Below are 14,993 nucleotides of genomic sequence, written 5' to 3' on the forward strand. Positions count from 1 at the left end.
ATCTGCACACAAATTGTTATTTTCAATCATTTAACCAAAGTAGCTATGTTATCATGTAATTTCATAAACCCTAGGTGATTGCTGTCGTATGCTTCTTTATTAAATAAATCAGATCTTGAATTTACTCAATAGCAAAAATGAAAATCTGAGCATGTATCAATGACACAGATGGCTGGAAAATACAGTGGAAGCATAACAAAATTAATTTCTGTTAAATTTGGACAACTAGGTCCAAACTCCATGTTCTGATGCTCAGATTAAGAGGCTAATATTTTTGTTGGATTCCTCTTTCTGAGAGGTGTAAAATCCATATAAAAATAGTCTTAATCCGATGAGCAGAACTTATATTTTGAATTTATTATTCTTAATAAATTATATGTGCAAAGGTCAGCCAGTTTTGTAATGTAGGCTCACATGCCCAACAGATGTGTCACACACCCTCATTGATGGATATATATATACAGGAAAAGTTGGAGAGAATTTGATCACAACAACAACTCACATCTTCCTCTCTCATCCTAAAAAGTACGAGCTACTTGGAGGACAAATTTCAGCCACATGTGGGAAGGACGAAGAGGATTTTTCTGCTGCTAGGGTTTCTGCTGCTAGGGTTTCGCAGAAGTTTGACCAGCGTTGACTTTGGTCAACGCTTGATCCAAACAAGCTGAAAACTTGTGGGAGGTTCGATTTTTGAAGGCCATACTACCTGGCACAAAAATCGAGGTCAAAGGGTTGACCATTTTGCTGCTGCGTTGACTTTTAGCTTGCTGCCCCTGTGTTGACTTTTCAGGACAGCGTTGACTTTTGTAGAACTGACTTGGGTTGACTCATCTACTGGTTGGAGGGTTGTTGTGACACATGCTGGGCTGGCTGACCAAAGGAGACTTTGTTGGTTGAAGCATCCTGTTGACCGCCGAAACAAACACATACATTTTTCTTGTTTCTGATTTGTCTTCTGTAAGATCTGCTTATATGTTCTATCTGCATTTTGCTTATCTACTTGTATGATTGCTGTGAGAAAAGTGAAATTGCTCTTAGCATAGAACATCTACAAAACTTTACATGGTATCAGAGCTGAGGTGAAGACAAACTCTATCTATAGCAATCATCATCGAAGGAAATGGATTCCTCTAAGCTTGAATTCAGGGAGAATGACAAGCTGACTGGAAGTGATGACTTCCATGCCTGGAAGATGTTATTAGATCTCAAATTAGAAGATCATGATCTCCTAGATCATGTGACAGGGAAGATTCAAGAACCTCCATCAAATGCCTCTGCTGCTGTTAAACACAAGTATAAGAAGGGAGAAATCAGAGCAAAACTGCTGATCAGGGAATCCATAAATAAGAGTCTGGTTGCCTACATATCTGAACTAGGCACATCCAAGGAGATGTATGACAAACTGATACTTATGTTCCGAGTAAACAATGTGAACCAAGTGCTATTCCTCAAGAACAAGTTGAAGAATATGAAGAAGGGCCGAGACGAGTCTATTCAAACTTTCTTTATGAAGTTGACCGAAACCAGGAACAATCTGCTAGCTATTGGGGAGACAATAGCTGATCGTGAGATGGTTCTCACCGCACTTGGAGGACTTCCATATGAATGGCAAGTATTCACAACTACCATTCTCAACAATAATACCATCCCTAACTTTGATGAGCTTCTGTCTAGATGTATGCAAGAAGAAACAAGGATGAAGGAATTTGATAATGAAAGTAATGCTGCCTATGTTGCTCATTCCCGAAAGAAGAACTCTGGTGGTTCCAAGGACAAAGGAAGGACTAAGACTCAAAAGAAGAAGGGTAAATGTTTCACCTGCCATAGGACTGGACACTATGCTAGAGAATGCCCCTTCCAGAAGAATTCTCCCGATAGTGACGACAACAACAACAACCGAAGGAATGGGAATCAAAGAAATGACAAATCCAAAGGAAAGAGGAAGGCTCACTTTGAAGGAAACCATCCACCTTCTAAAAGGACCAGAAATACCAGGTATGAGGAGTCTAATGTTGTTGATAAAAGAAATGAGTATATTCTAATATCTGCTCTCTCAGCTGCATCTCCGCCTGACACTATGGATGTCTGGCTAATCGATAGTGGTGCCTCAAGACACATCACCGGATTCAAGGAAGCACTTTCTGACATGGTTGAAAGGGATACTAATCTAGAAATTACCCTTGGGGATAATGCCACTTATCCTGTGAAAGGGACCGGGACTGTGACCCTCCACTTGTCTCAAGGACAAGTCCTCCATCTACAAGATGTACTCTATGTACCCAAATTGAAGAAGAACCTTGTGTCTGTATCTGCCATGGAAGACAAAGGATTCAATGTAACTTTCTCTGATGGAAAGGTACTCATGTGGAAGAAGAGCTTCAAGGAAGCTATCTCAATTGGTTTTAGAGTTGGTACACTCTACCAGGTTGGAGGGAGTCTGTTGGGAGCTATGACTTGTGATACTATCCGTCAAACCGAACTATGGCACCAAAGATTTGGACACCTTCATTACAAGGCTCTTCCCGAAGCAAGGAAGGTGGTGACAGGGATGCCTGATTTTGGAAATAATCATAAAGGTATATGTAAGGGCTGTGCTGAAGGAAAACATACAAGGGGACCTTTCCCCTCAAGTGTCACAAAGACATCTGAGATATTGCAACTGGTCCATTCTGATCTTTCCGGTATGTTGCCTGTAACATCCCTGGGGGATGTTCTTACTATATGACATTTACTGATGACTTCTCTCGCAAAACCTGGATATACTTCTTGAAGAAGAAGGATGAGGCTTTCATGTGGTTCCGTACCTTCAAAGCCTTGGTGGAAAATATGACCGGAAAGAAGATCAAGATTTTGAGGACTGACAATGGCACTGAATATGAGTCAAATGAGTTCAAAGACTTTTGCAGAGAAGTTGGCATTAAGAGGGAGACTACCACTGCATATACTCCTGAGCAGAATGGTGTTGCTGAACGCAAGAATAGGACTATTGTGGAAGCTGCCCGTGCCATGCTATGTGACCAGGGTCTTCCAAAGTTTCTGTGGGGAGAAGCTGCAAATACTGCTGTGTACATTCAAAACCGATGCCCTCATTCCGCTTTGGACTCCAAAACTCCCGAAGAGGTTTTCTCTGGTAAGAAACCTGATGTCTCACATTTTAGAATTTTTGGATGTCCTGTCTATTTTCATGTGCCGAAAGAAAAGAGAAGTAAGCTGGACGCTACTGGGAAGAAAGGAATGTTTGTGGGTTACAGTGAGACTTCTAAGGCATATAGAGTCTATGTACCTGGTCAAAGGGAAGTAGAGATAAGCCATGATGTCACTTTTGACGAAGATGCTTCCCTGAAGAAAGTAGTAGATCTTCCTAGATCTGAAGAAAACCATGAAGAAAGACCTGGAAATCTGGAAGAACCCCAGGATGAGACTATGCCTGATGTTGAAGAGCCAATGGACCCTATTGATCCTTCCCCTTCTCTAGGAAAGAGGCCATCATGGCTCAGGGACACCCTCGAAGATGCTGAGGGTCATGCTGCCCCAAGGGGAACATTCCGAGAAAGCAAGAAGCCGTGTAGATACCAAGGGTATCTAGCTTCCATGAGTACTATTATACAATCTGAACCTGGATCTTTTGAAGAAGACATCAAGCATCAAGTCTGGAAGGATGCTATGCATGAAGAATATGAGGCTATTATGAAGAATGATGTCTGGGATGTGGTCCCGAGACCGAAGGACAAATCTGTTGTCACCGCTAAATGGCTCTACAAGATTAAACATGGATCTGATGGGAGTGCTGAAAAGTTTAAGGCAAGATTTGTTGCCCGTGGCTTCTCTCAAAAGGAAGGAATTGACTATGACGATATATTTGCACCTGTGGCTCAATATACCACCATCCGATCCATCATAGCCCTTGCTGCTACGCAAGGATGGAGTCTTCATCAGATGGATGTCAAGACTGCTTTTCTGCATGGTGCAATAAAGGAAGAGGTGTATGTAGAACAACCTCTGGGATTTGAAGTTCAAGATCGAGACACTTATGTCTGCAGGTTGAAGAAAGCCCTCTATGGGTTAAAGCAAGCACCCAGAGCTTGGTATGAGAGGATGGATAGTTACTTGATGAAGCTGGGCTTCACTCGAAGCAATGCTGATCCAAACCTTTACTTTAAGGTTGAGGAAGGAAAGCCTCTCATTCTAGTGCTGTATGTGGACGACCTCTTCCTGACAGGTGATGACCCTCTTATTCATCAATGTAAGAGGGAGCTTGCTGCTGAGTTCGAGATGAAAGACCTAGGACTGATGCACTATTTCCTAGGCCTGGAGGTCTGGCAGAGACCTGGAGAGATTTTCCTTTCTCAAGGAAAGTATATTGTGAAGCTTCTGGAAAGATTTGGGATGGTGGACTGTACGTCCGTGTCGACACCAATGGAACTCAACTTTAAGAAGTTGAGTGGCAGCGCTGCAGGGCCTATCTTGGCCAATCCTACTGAGTATCGTCAACTCATAGGAGCTTTGATGTTCTTAGTGAACACCCGTCCGGACATATGTTTTGCAGTGAATACTTTGAGTCAACAGATGGTTGAGCCTCATCATTTTCACTGGGTTGGTGCCAAGAATCTTTTGAGATATCTTCGAGGCACGATAAACCATGGGCTGAGATACACTGCCGGGAGTGTGATACTCCGGGGATATACTGATGCCGATTGGGCTGGCAGTGTGGTGGATCGTAAGAGCACATCTGGATGCTGTTTCAATCTTGGTTCTGCTTCGATCTCATGGATGAGCAGGAAGCAGAAGTCGGTGGCTTTGAGCACCGCAGAGGCCGAATACATTGCTGCTAGTATGGCCTGTTGTGAAGCAGTTTGGTTGAAGAAGCTCTTTAGTGAGCTGTTCCAACATGTGCTAGATACCACTGTAATACTCTGTGATAATCAGAGTGGGATTCGTATGACTGAGAATCCTGTGTTCCACGACCGATCCAAGCATATTGAAATCAGGTACCACTTTATCCGGGATATGGTACAGCGAGGCGCCGTAAGGCTCGATCATATAGGAACTGATGAGCAGGTCGCGGATATTCTCACTAAGCCCCTGGGGAAGGTCAAGTTCCTAACCTTCCGTGAGAGTCTTGGTGTCGTGGAAAGACCCTATGATGTGGGTCCTGTTGGACAATGAGCTCTGGGAGCTCTGGGGGGCTTTGGGGATAGCTTCTCGAAGCTATAAGCACTCATAATGCTTCTGCCCCACCCTTGTGATTATTGAGCTGGTTCGCCACTCATTTAATCTGTGCCCCATATGCATCCTACCCATTGAGTTCAGGGCTCATGGGAAGTACCTCTCATTTGGCCAATGAGGTGTGGAAAAGCTAGAGACTATTAGCAAAGACTGATGGACGCATCAGAGATTGCCGTACTCTCTATCTAGGATGGCATGGTCCAACCACTTGATCTGGGATCAAGATTTGTGAGGTCTGGGACCTCTGGACTGATTATGTCAGTCGGGGAATGATGTCTTTGTGACTGACCCACTTCTGTTCTGAAATAAAGAAGCCAGCAAAGCAAGTTTCGGCGGGATGACTCACGATGTTAATTGCACAAATAGATGGAGTTCTCCCTAGTTGAGAGGGAGTGTTAAATTTGGACAACTAGGTCCAAACTCCATGTTCTGATGCTCAGATTAAGAGGCTAATATTTTTGTTGGATTCCTCTTTCTGAGAGGTGTAAAATCCATATAAAAATAGTCTTAATCCGATGAGCAGAACTTATATTTTGAATTTATTATTCTTAATAAATTATATGTGCAAAGGTCAGCCAGTTTTGTAATGTAGGCTCACATGCCCAACAGATGTGTCACACACCCTCATTGATGGATATATATATACAGGAAAAGTTGGAGAGAATTTGATCACAACAACAACTCACATCTTCCTCTCTCATCCTAAAAAGTACGAGCTACTTGGAGGACGAATTTCAGCCACATGTGGGAAGGACGAAGAGGATTTTTCTGCTGCTAGGGTTTCTGCTGCTAGGGTTTCGCAGAAGTTTGACCAGCGTTGACTTTGGTCAACGCTTGATCCAAACAAGCTGAAAACTTGTGGGAGGTTCGATTTTTGAAGGCCATACTACCTGGCACAAAAATCGAGGTCAAAGGGTTGACCATTTTGCTGCTGCGTTGACTTTTAGCTTGCTGCCCCTGTGTTGACTTTTCAGGACAGCGTTGACTTTTGTAGAACTGACTTGGGTTGACTCATCTACTGGTTGGAGGGTTGTTGTGACACATGCTGGGCTGGCTGACCAAAGGAGACTTTGTTGGTTGAAGCATCCTGTTGACCGCCGAAACAAACACATACATTTTTCTTGTTTCTGATTTGTCTTCTGTAAGATCTGCTTATATGTTCTATCTGCATTTTGCTTATCTACTTGTATGATTGCTGTGAGAAAAGTGAAATTGCTCTTAGCATAGAACATCTACAAAACTTTACAATTTCTCACACACATAGGTAGCTATGTTGCACGAAGCGTCGAAACGTTTCAGAGTTTTCGAAACGGATACGTTTAGAAATGTCACCTCGCAAAAATGGAAACGTTAACCGAAACGTCGTTTGAAATGTCATATATGTTTATGTATATAAACGAAATTTATAAATAAGTGAATAACACAATAGCTTGGAAGAAAAAAGGAAATAATACCTATAGATGAGATTTTAGAAGAAAAACCAAGTCTATATTAACTCTCATAAATGATTACATGATGGTCGAGTGTCAGTCGCATTTCAGTCGAGTTTTGGAGTTTTGGGTATGGGTATGTCCCGAAACGCCGGGTTCCTAGAAGTTTCGTGCAACATAGATAGGTAGTAATTACTCCAAATTAGCTTTTCATTCCATCAAAAAAACTAGCAAGGAAACCTTCATACGCTCCTCCAAAAAACACCATGCACGGATGCCAAAAAACACTTTAACTGAGCTTGTACAGCTTGCTGAAAACGTATAAATAGCAGAAAACTGCGGTATGATCTATAAGACAGATTGTATGATTTGTTCGTACAACTGTATGGGCCTGTATGGAACTGTATCGACCACTGTGTCATACTGCATGCTGCCCGCTAATGTCTTTTCCTTGACTGCCGGCTCTCTCTCTCTCTCTCTCTCGCTCAGCTGCTCAAGTGTGTGTAATAGCCTCGACCCTCTACCGTGCCTGATCATTTGTAGTTTTAGACTTTAGTGGAGAATCTACTTTTAAGATTACTCTTAGTCTATGTACAATTTTTGACTCAACTCCTAAAACTAAGACTTTCACATTTTTACCAAGTGAATTAAAATATAGAATTATTTTTCGAAAATGACTTTTTCAAAAATATCTTGACTTGTTGCATGGTCACACTGAACATATGTGAAAGTTCCTATCTGAGCTATAATTCATAGCATATTCTTACAGCAATTTATAAATAATTAATGTATTAGATTAATTTTCACTTATATAAATAAACATATATTTTAACTATCAAATTTTATACCTTGTTGAATTTAATGCTGAATTTTATTATAAAATTTTTACTGTTGAACTTCAAGGTTGTTGAATTTGAATTCGAACTTGAACCACCTGACTTAGATGATATCCCCATTGGAAAAGGACTTCAATTGCTTAAATTATCGCCTGAGAGAAAACATGTTCAAATGTTTTGTTTTCATGAATTTCCCATTTATTGCTGCTATGGTTTTGAGTAGAAGCAAGTACAAAATAACTATGTGATTATTATATTGGAAATATGGCCCCAGGAAATTGGAATTTGAATTTTGGTAAATATTCTTCATGGGACATAATTTTTTAGCATGCAATAAATTGTGCATTGACATAGGCTAATGTTGAAGTATTTTTGGCATGGTGATTGTTAAAGCAATTTCAGCTTTGTGATTGTGGTTGCAATCCATGTTATGGCAGAAAACAGCATAGTTGAATTTTTTTTGTTTAAGATGTTTGACAATTTGGGACTTGTTAGTAGTTTCAAAATCACTTTTATGGGAAGAGAGCTGCATATTGGGTAGTAAGTTGAGCATGAATGTAATGGCTAGCCTATTAATGGCAAGACAATTTTGGCATAATGACAGTATGCTGATTTTTAACATGTCTCTGGGGTTAGTTGTAAGTTTGGAAGGGCATTGCACTCTTGAGGGTTTTATAAATCTTAGTAAGTAAAATTGTAATGGCTGTATTCAAACACACATTTTTATTTGAGTAGATAGCTCTGATCCTGTCTTAAATCTTGATTATGGTGTTTTTTTGCAGTTAACGTATATGTGCCAAAAGATAGAGTCACTGGTCTTCATCAGGGGTATGGCTTTGTGGAGTTCCGCAGTGAAGAAGATGCAGATTATGTGAGTATGGTCCTAGTTTCCTTTTGCCAATGCTAAATATGTTTGAAATAAGCTCTTATTCTTTGAGAGTTAGCGTTCTACAAGGTTTGTAAGGGAAGCAATTCTCATGAAATTTGATCCCTCATCGTTTTAATATTGCAGGCCATCAAGATTCTAAATATGATCAAATTATATGGGAAGCCAATACGAGTTAATAAGGTGCATTTTCATGACTGCAACTGCTTAGACTCCCTCTTTTTTTTCCTCTTGTGATACTTTCTTGAAAGAGTATTCATATGTTATCTTTTTTAGTTTAATCCTTTCTTGAAAGAGTATTCATATGTTGTTTCTTCCAACGTTTAATAACTCAGAACCAGCCTTCGGTTGCAATCAGCCCAATGACTTAGTTTATGAACCAGTTTATTAAAAAATACATAAAATATAAAATAACTAATTAAAAAATGTACTCATGTATATCAATATAAATCAATATCATTAGAGGCCAAATATGCAAAATCTGCTCATGTATAATGTGAATATAGGAAAATGGCATCAAGTGAAATATATTTCTGAAACAAAATACATAAAGAACGAGGTTCTAAGTGGAATTTAGAGTCCAAAAGTCAGCTTGGTACAAGCTACTAGCCTACTACATGTGATTGATCAATTGACCAATGATGAAACTCATCAGCAATATTGGAAATGGAATCGTTAGCATGAAATACAAAACTGTCCAGTATCTTGGACTTGTTGGATACCTTAGGGACCTGGACATGTGCATCAATATTGGTAGCAACACAATTAGTGCCTACCATGATTGGTGCTACTAGTGGATCATCATTTGAACCCATCGACACCTAGTTGTAATCATCAAACATTGTCAAGTGAGTCTCCTCTACCTATCCCGAGGATGGATCAGTATCATCCCAAACAATGGGATTTGTATCAATGTTGCTTTTCCACGATACTAGAGTCTAGGTTAGAACCTTACAATCAATGACGCTACCAATCCAAGTATCACAACAAATTACTTTGCACAGCCGAACAAAACATAGCAGTAAATCAACACGTACACAAATATGGACAACTTTTTATAAATTTTAACTGCCCAACTTTGTTATATTTGTTGGAAATATTTAGAGGGGGGTGAATCAATTTTTCTTAGCAATTAACAATTTTAATATATATATATATATATATATATTTTTTTTTATTTTTATTTTTTTTTATTTTTTATTATTATTATTATTATTTTTATTTTTCAGAGGGTTAATTAATATTTAGTTATTAATATTATTGTTCTCTTCAGATAATCATAAACATATAACAATAGTAGACAACACCATACAACAATGCAGAAGATAAAACAATTGACAGACAAATTTTTAGGTGGAAAACCCCCTCCAAGTCAAAAACCACCAAACGCTTCTTAGTAATTGTCTTCTTCTCCCTTTAAAAGAAAAATTAATTACATCAAGATTTTAGCTACAACTGAGGGAGGTGTCAACTCTCTAATTCATAGGCTACAACCTGTAGAACGCTACTACACCCTAATACTTGCTGCAACCAAAAGGATATATATATATATATATGTATGTATATATATATATATATTTTATTTTTTCATTTTTTTTAATTTTATTTTTATTTTTATTTTTCAGAGGGTTAATTAATATTTAGTTATTAATATTATTGTTCTCTTCAGATAATCATAAACATATAACAATAGTAGACAACACCATACAACAATGCAGAAGATAAAACAATTGACAGACAAATTTTTAGGTGGAAAACCCCTCCAAGTCAAAAACCATTAAACGCTTCTTAGTAATTGTCTTATTCTCCCTTTAAAAGAAAAATTAATTACATCAAGATTTTAGCTACAATTGAGAGAGGTGTCAACTCTCTAATTCATAGGCTACAACTTGTAGAACGCTACTACACCCTAATACCTGCTGCAACCAAAAGGACAATCCAACGCTGTTAATTTATGGTATGTTCTATGCTTAGAGCAGTTTACTTATCTTTCTTATTATTATCCATAGATTAGCAATCACACGTACATTAAGTAAACTGTAGATAGAACATTAAACGATCAACAGAAAACAAGCCAAGACAAGAGACACAAGATGTGGCAGCTAGCCAGGGACAAACCTCAATATGGGCTAGCCAGGGACAAACCTCAATATGGGGAAACCCTTTGATCAAATCTTCTTTTATCTTCAATAATTCAACAGAGAGAAATAGTACAAAAATCTGATTTACATCAGCATCTGCAAACCCTAGATCAACCCTAAACTAGGGCAGTCAATATCTTGCAAATCGACCGTCGGATCGCCTTGATTCCTTCACCAAAAAATGCGGCCTTCCAAAGAGTGTCAAGTTCACCTACTGCACAATCCAGAGAGAGAGAATGATGGTCAACGCTGGCCAAACTTCGGATCTGCAGTTACAACACTAAATTCTGCGTCCTTCCTTCCACACGTGTGAGAGAAGAGTCCTTTCTGCGCAGGAGAGAGAAGAGACTCTTTTCTGCGTAGGAGAGAGAGAGATGTGATGAGAGTGAAGTGTGCAAATGAGGAAAATACTTGTATTTATATGCAAAACGTTGGGGTTGAATAGATGCGATTGTTGGGCTTCTGAGCCTACATAAGTTGCTGGCCGACTTTGATAATTTGTCCATAATAAAAATAAATTCATATCTCCATAAATACTTATCGGAAATGGATGATCTTTAGATCAATCTTACATCTCTCGACGAGAGGAATCTAGTAAAAGTATTATCATCCATGAATAAGGTGACCCACATGAAGTTTGGCCCTAGTTGCCAATTTTAACAAACGCCCTTTGAGTTAGGTCATAACCTGACGAGTGCCCCAACGCTCTGTTTACCAGCTGTTGTTGGATGGATGCTTTGTTGCCTTGTAATTTATGAGCTCTAACTAAAAGGACGCCACAACGCCCTGTGCAGTCCACAACATGCCCTAGCACCACCCTGTGACCCTGAAGAGTTCTTAGGCCACAACTTGAAGGTGTCTCCAATCACCTTCTTTGCACCACCCTACCACCATGAAGAGCCAACAGACCACGTTTCACAATTTTCAGATTGGATCGCCTTGTGCTCTGAATTAATAGAAGAATACTGTAAAGAAGATACTACTATAACCCGTCAAATTTTGGCAGCCACTGACCACACTGCACAACATTGTCCAAACTGATCACTACACAAAGGTGCTCATCAAAGCCTTATTGCTAACGATTCCAAGTCAACTAACCACTGCACAATCTGACCACTATACAACCTGTTATCAACTACACATCACTGCCACTGCTCAATTGCACATCATTTCCACTGAACCACTGCCTGTACAGGGCATAGAAGAATAATAATAGCTCAAACCAAGGTGCCTCAGGTCATCCATATGCCCTGCTAGTAAAGATCTCAAACTTGGCCCAAAGAGGGCTATGGACATATGTCTTATCACTTCTAATTACTGCTCATACATTGCTATCCATCTTCACGTCAATAAGCTGTACAACAAAATGAGATTTCCCTTAAGACCTGCTACCATGTAAAGTCATGTCATTATGATGGTACACCCTCTGGCTCATAAATAGGTCAAGGTTGTATGTCAATATGTCATATTGCATTCATCATAGTTCTATTGATATCAAGTCAAAGTCAAAGGTCAGCTTCATTATGCCAAGTGTCTATACATATCATATCTCTGAGTCAAGTTAATGTATCAATGTGTCAATGTGTGTCAAGTCAATCAGCTCATATGATGTCATTTTCACAGTCATTTTCATTTCACTATTCAATTTATCAAGTCACTAAATGTTTATTAGTTCACCAAAGATTTGCTAGCACTGTTATATTATATATTATGCAGTCTCATGTCATAGATCATCAGGTCAAGGTTCGGACTTAAGTCTGTCATATTACTTCAGTTCTAGGTCATTGTATAATTCATTAGAAATATATAATGATTGTCATAAGCATAGTTCTATTGGTTAAATGTTCAACAACTGTATATTTCAATGATCGAAGTGTTGTAGCTAACATGAGGTCACATGTTACGTGCACATCTATACTCAAGGAACTACTTCTCTTTGTCTTTCAAGGTCACGTTGTCAAGTCAACTCTCAATATGTCACGTTGTGTTAAAATTGGCAACTAGGGCCAAACGATATGTGGGTCATCTTATTTATGGCATCTGATATTTTTCTTGGATCCCTCTCATCCAGAGGTGTAGGATTGATCTAAAGATCATCCGATTTTGATAAGTATTCATGGAGTTATGAATTTATTTGTGTTATAAGACAATTTGTCAAGGTTGGCCAGCAACCAAATAAACCCCACATGTGCTCAACGTTTTAGTATAAAAGGAGATGACTTGAGAGTCATTTCACACACACTTCTATCTTGATTTCTCTCCACTTGTGGGTTTTAGTGGAAGAGAAATTTAGGAGTGGAAGCCCTAGACGTTGGAGGAAGAGATGCTGCCCTAGACACACATGGAAGGTTGCCCTAGACGCAGATGGAAGGCTGCCCTAGACGCAGATGGAAGGCTGCCCTAGACACACATGGAAGGTTGCCCTAGACGCAGATGGAAGGCTGCCCTAGACGCAGATAGAAGGCTGCCCTAACGCAGACCTAAAGGCTGCCCTAATGCAGACCTAAAGCAGCCCTAACGCTGGATGCCCTAATGCAATCCTAAGGTCTGAAATATAGTGTGAATTTGGAGCAAGGAAGGTTGAGGCAGGTCTGAGTTTGTGGATTGTTTTGGGTGTGGATTTTAGAGAAGAAGAGTTGCAACTCTTAGTCATTGCATGAGGCAAGAAGGATGGCTTGAGGTGACACTTTGGAGCAGTCTTACCGTGCAAATCAGGGCGCAGACTAGTGGTGAGTTTCATGATTGTTTTATGCATGATATTGGGGTGTATATCTTTGTTTATAGGGACGCAGTAAGGGACTATTACAACAACTGTTGGGAGATAAAAGACCTCCTAACTAGGCCGTAGTCATCTCTAAGGACAACGAGGCAAACATGGGTATTCTCCCTATACGTTAGGCTTGTTGGTGTGCCCTAACTAGTCAAGTACATGCACAAAATCCTAGGCAGAAATCAGCAGTAGCATGCAGCGAATTGAGGGCTGTTTGTGGACTGATAGTTAGATGCATGGGACAACAAGGCAACTAGTACATCAATGCTAATATATGGGACAACAAGGTACATAGCGCTGTCAAGATATATGGGACAGCCAGGTACATAGTGCTATCAAGATATATGGGACAACAAGGCACATAGTGCTGTCAAGATATATGGGACAACAAGGTACATAGCAGTGTTGTTAAAATCGCGATAAAATCGCGATTTTTTCCTCTGCCCGATCAAATCGCGATTTTTATTCGTAAAAATCGCCACTTTTTTTATACCGATTTTTATCGAAAAAATCGCGATTTTTAAGAAAAAAATCGTGGGGGCTTGGGACAGCATAGTTTTATAACTTTTTTTGGGTTTTTTCATGCAATTTTTTTGAAAGAAACAAATAATTTTTGAGTGGGGCAACTTAATGATCAAGTCTATGCCCTAGTATGGATATGCTATTCATGGTAATGTTAAATTCTTAAAGTAAAAGTGACATTCTCCTTAATCTTCATTTTCATCCTTTTACTTAAATTTTTAACATTACCATGAAATGACTCAGGATGTTTGAGAGTGGTTCCAGCCTCATTGGATTTCATATGGAGAAAGTAGAATTTTAGATTTCATTTAAAATCCAGCAGACTTATCAGTTTTTCAGGATTTTAGGATTGGGAGATTGTAATGTTTCGAGGTGACACCATCCGCCCAGCCTACCCCTGCCACCAGTAGAGGACGTGGTCTACCTCCTATAGCTCCTACTTCTAGTTCTTCAGCTTCTAGAGCACGTCAGACTCCACTGCCATTTCCACCAGCACAGGCACCAGCTTCTACATCTAGAGGGAAAGAGAAAGCTGTGCCATTTTCTCGCAAGAGGGGCAGAGGAAATCAATAGGATTAGACTTTCATTTTATTGTATATGACATTATGACATGATGAGATACATTATCATATTTTTTGTTGATATTTTGAGGCTGAGTTGGACTTGGGACTCAGGACTTACTATTCAGGACATGATTCAATGTTATGTGTGATTTTAGCGCTAGAAATGATATTAAACATCTTATATATTAGTTTTTTTATCATATTTATGTGTCAATGTATTTATTTTATGTTGTAGATGGTTTAGATATTAAAAAAATTGAAAAAAAATGAAAAAAAATGAATATTTTTGTGCCAAACGATTTTTTCCCGATTTTAACGATTTTTTCCGCTTTTTTCCCGGCGCCGATTAAATCCCGATCGCGATGTGTGCAACACTGGTACATAGTGTGTTGTATAGATACATGGGTAGCAAAGGCACATGGACAATAGTAAGCATTGGGGCAACAACAAGACATAGTGTTGCAATAACATTTGGGGCAATAGCAAGACATGGTGCTGCAATCACAATTGGGACAACAGTATGGTAAGCAAGGTGCAACAAGCACATGGTGGCAAAACAAGGTGCAACAATGACACATGAGGGTACATGATGCAGTACAGTGATGGGTACTGTCATGAT

The 14,993-nt window shown here is 39.4% G+C and overlaps 1 protein-coding gene across 2 annotated transcripts in view; it reads left to right on the top strand.

Annotated features, from left to right (window-relative positions):
* The window catches only part of LOC149213910 (uncharacterized), a 114,964-nt gene that overhangs the window by 5,611 nt on the left and 94,360 nt on the right, over positions 1-14,993 (top strand). For both annotated transcript variants that reach the window (XM_089392129.1, XM_089392130.1), the window contains exons 2-3: positions 8,275-8,363; positions 8,505-8,561. In XM_089392129.1, coding sequence (XP_089248255.1) covers positions 8,275-8,363; positions 8,505-8,561 — 146 coding nt within the window. The remainder of the gene's footprint in view (positions 1-8,274; positions 8,364-8,504; positions 8,562-14,993) is intronic.

The sequence above is a fragment of the Pinus tabuliformis genome, chromosome 1_1 (assembly GCF_031772625.1).
Source record: "Pinus tabuliformis cultivar Carrire ecotype Pingquan chromosome 1_1, CPIR1, whole genome shotgun sequence".
In the NCBI taxonomy this organism is placed as follows: domain Eukaryota; kingdom Viridiplantae; phylum Streptophyta; class Pinopsida; order Pinales; family Pinaceae; genus Pinus; species Pinus tabuliformis.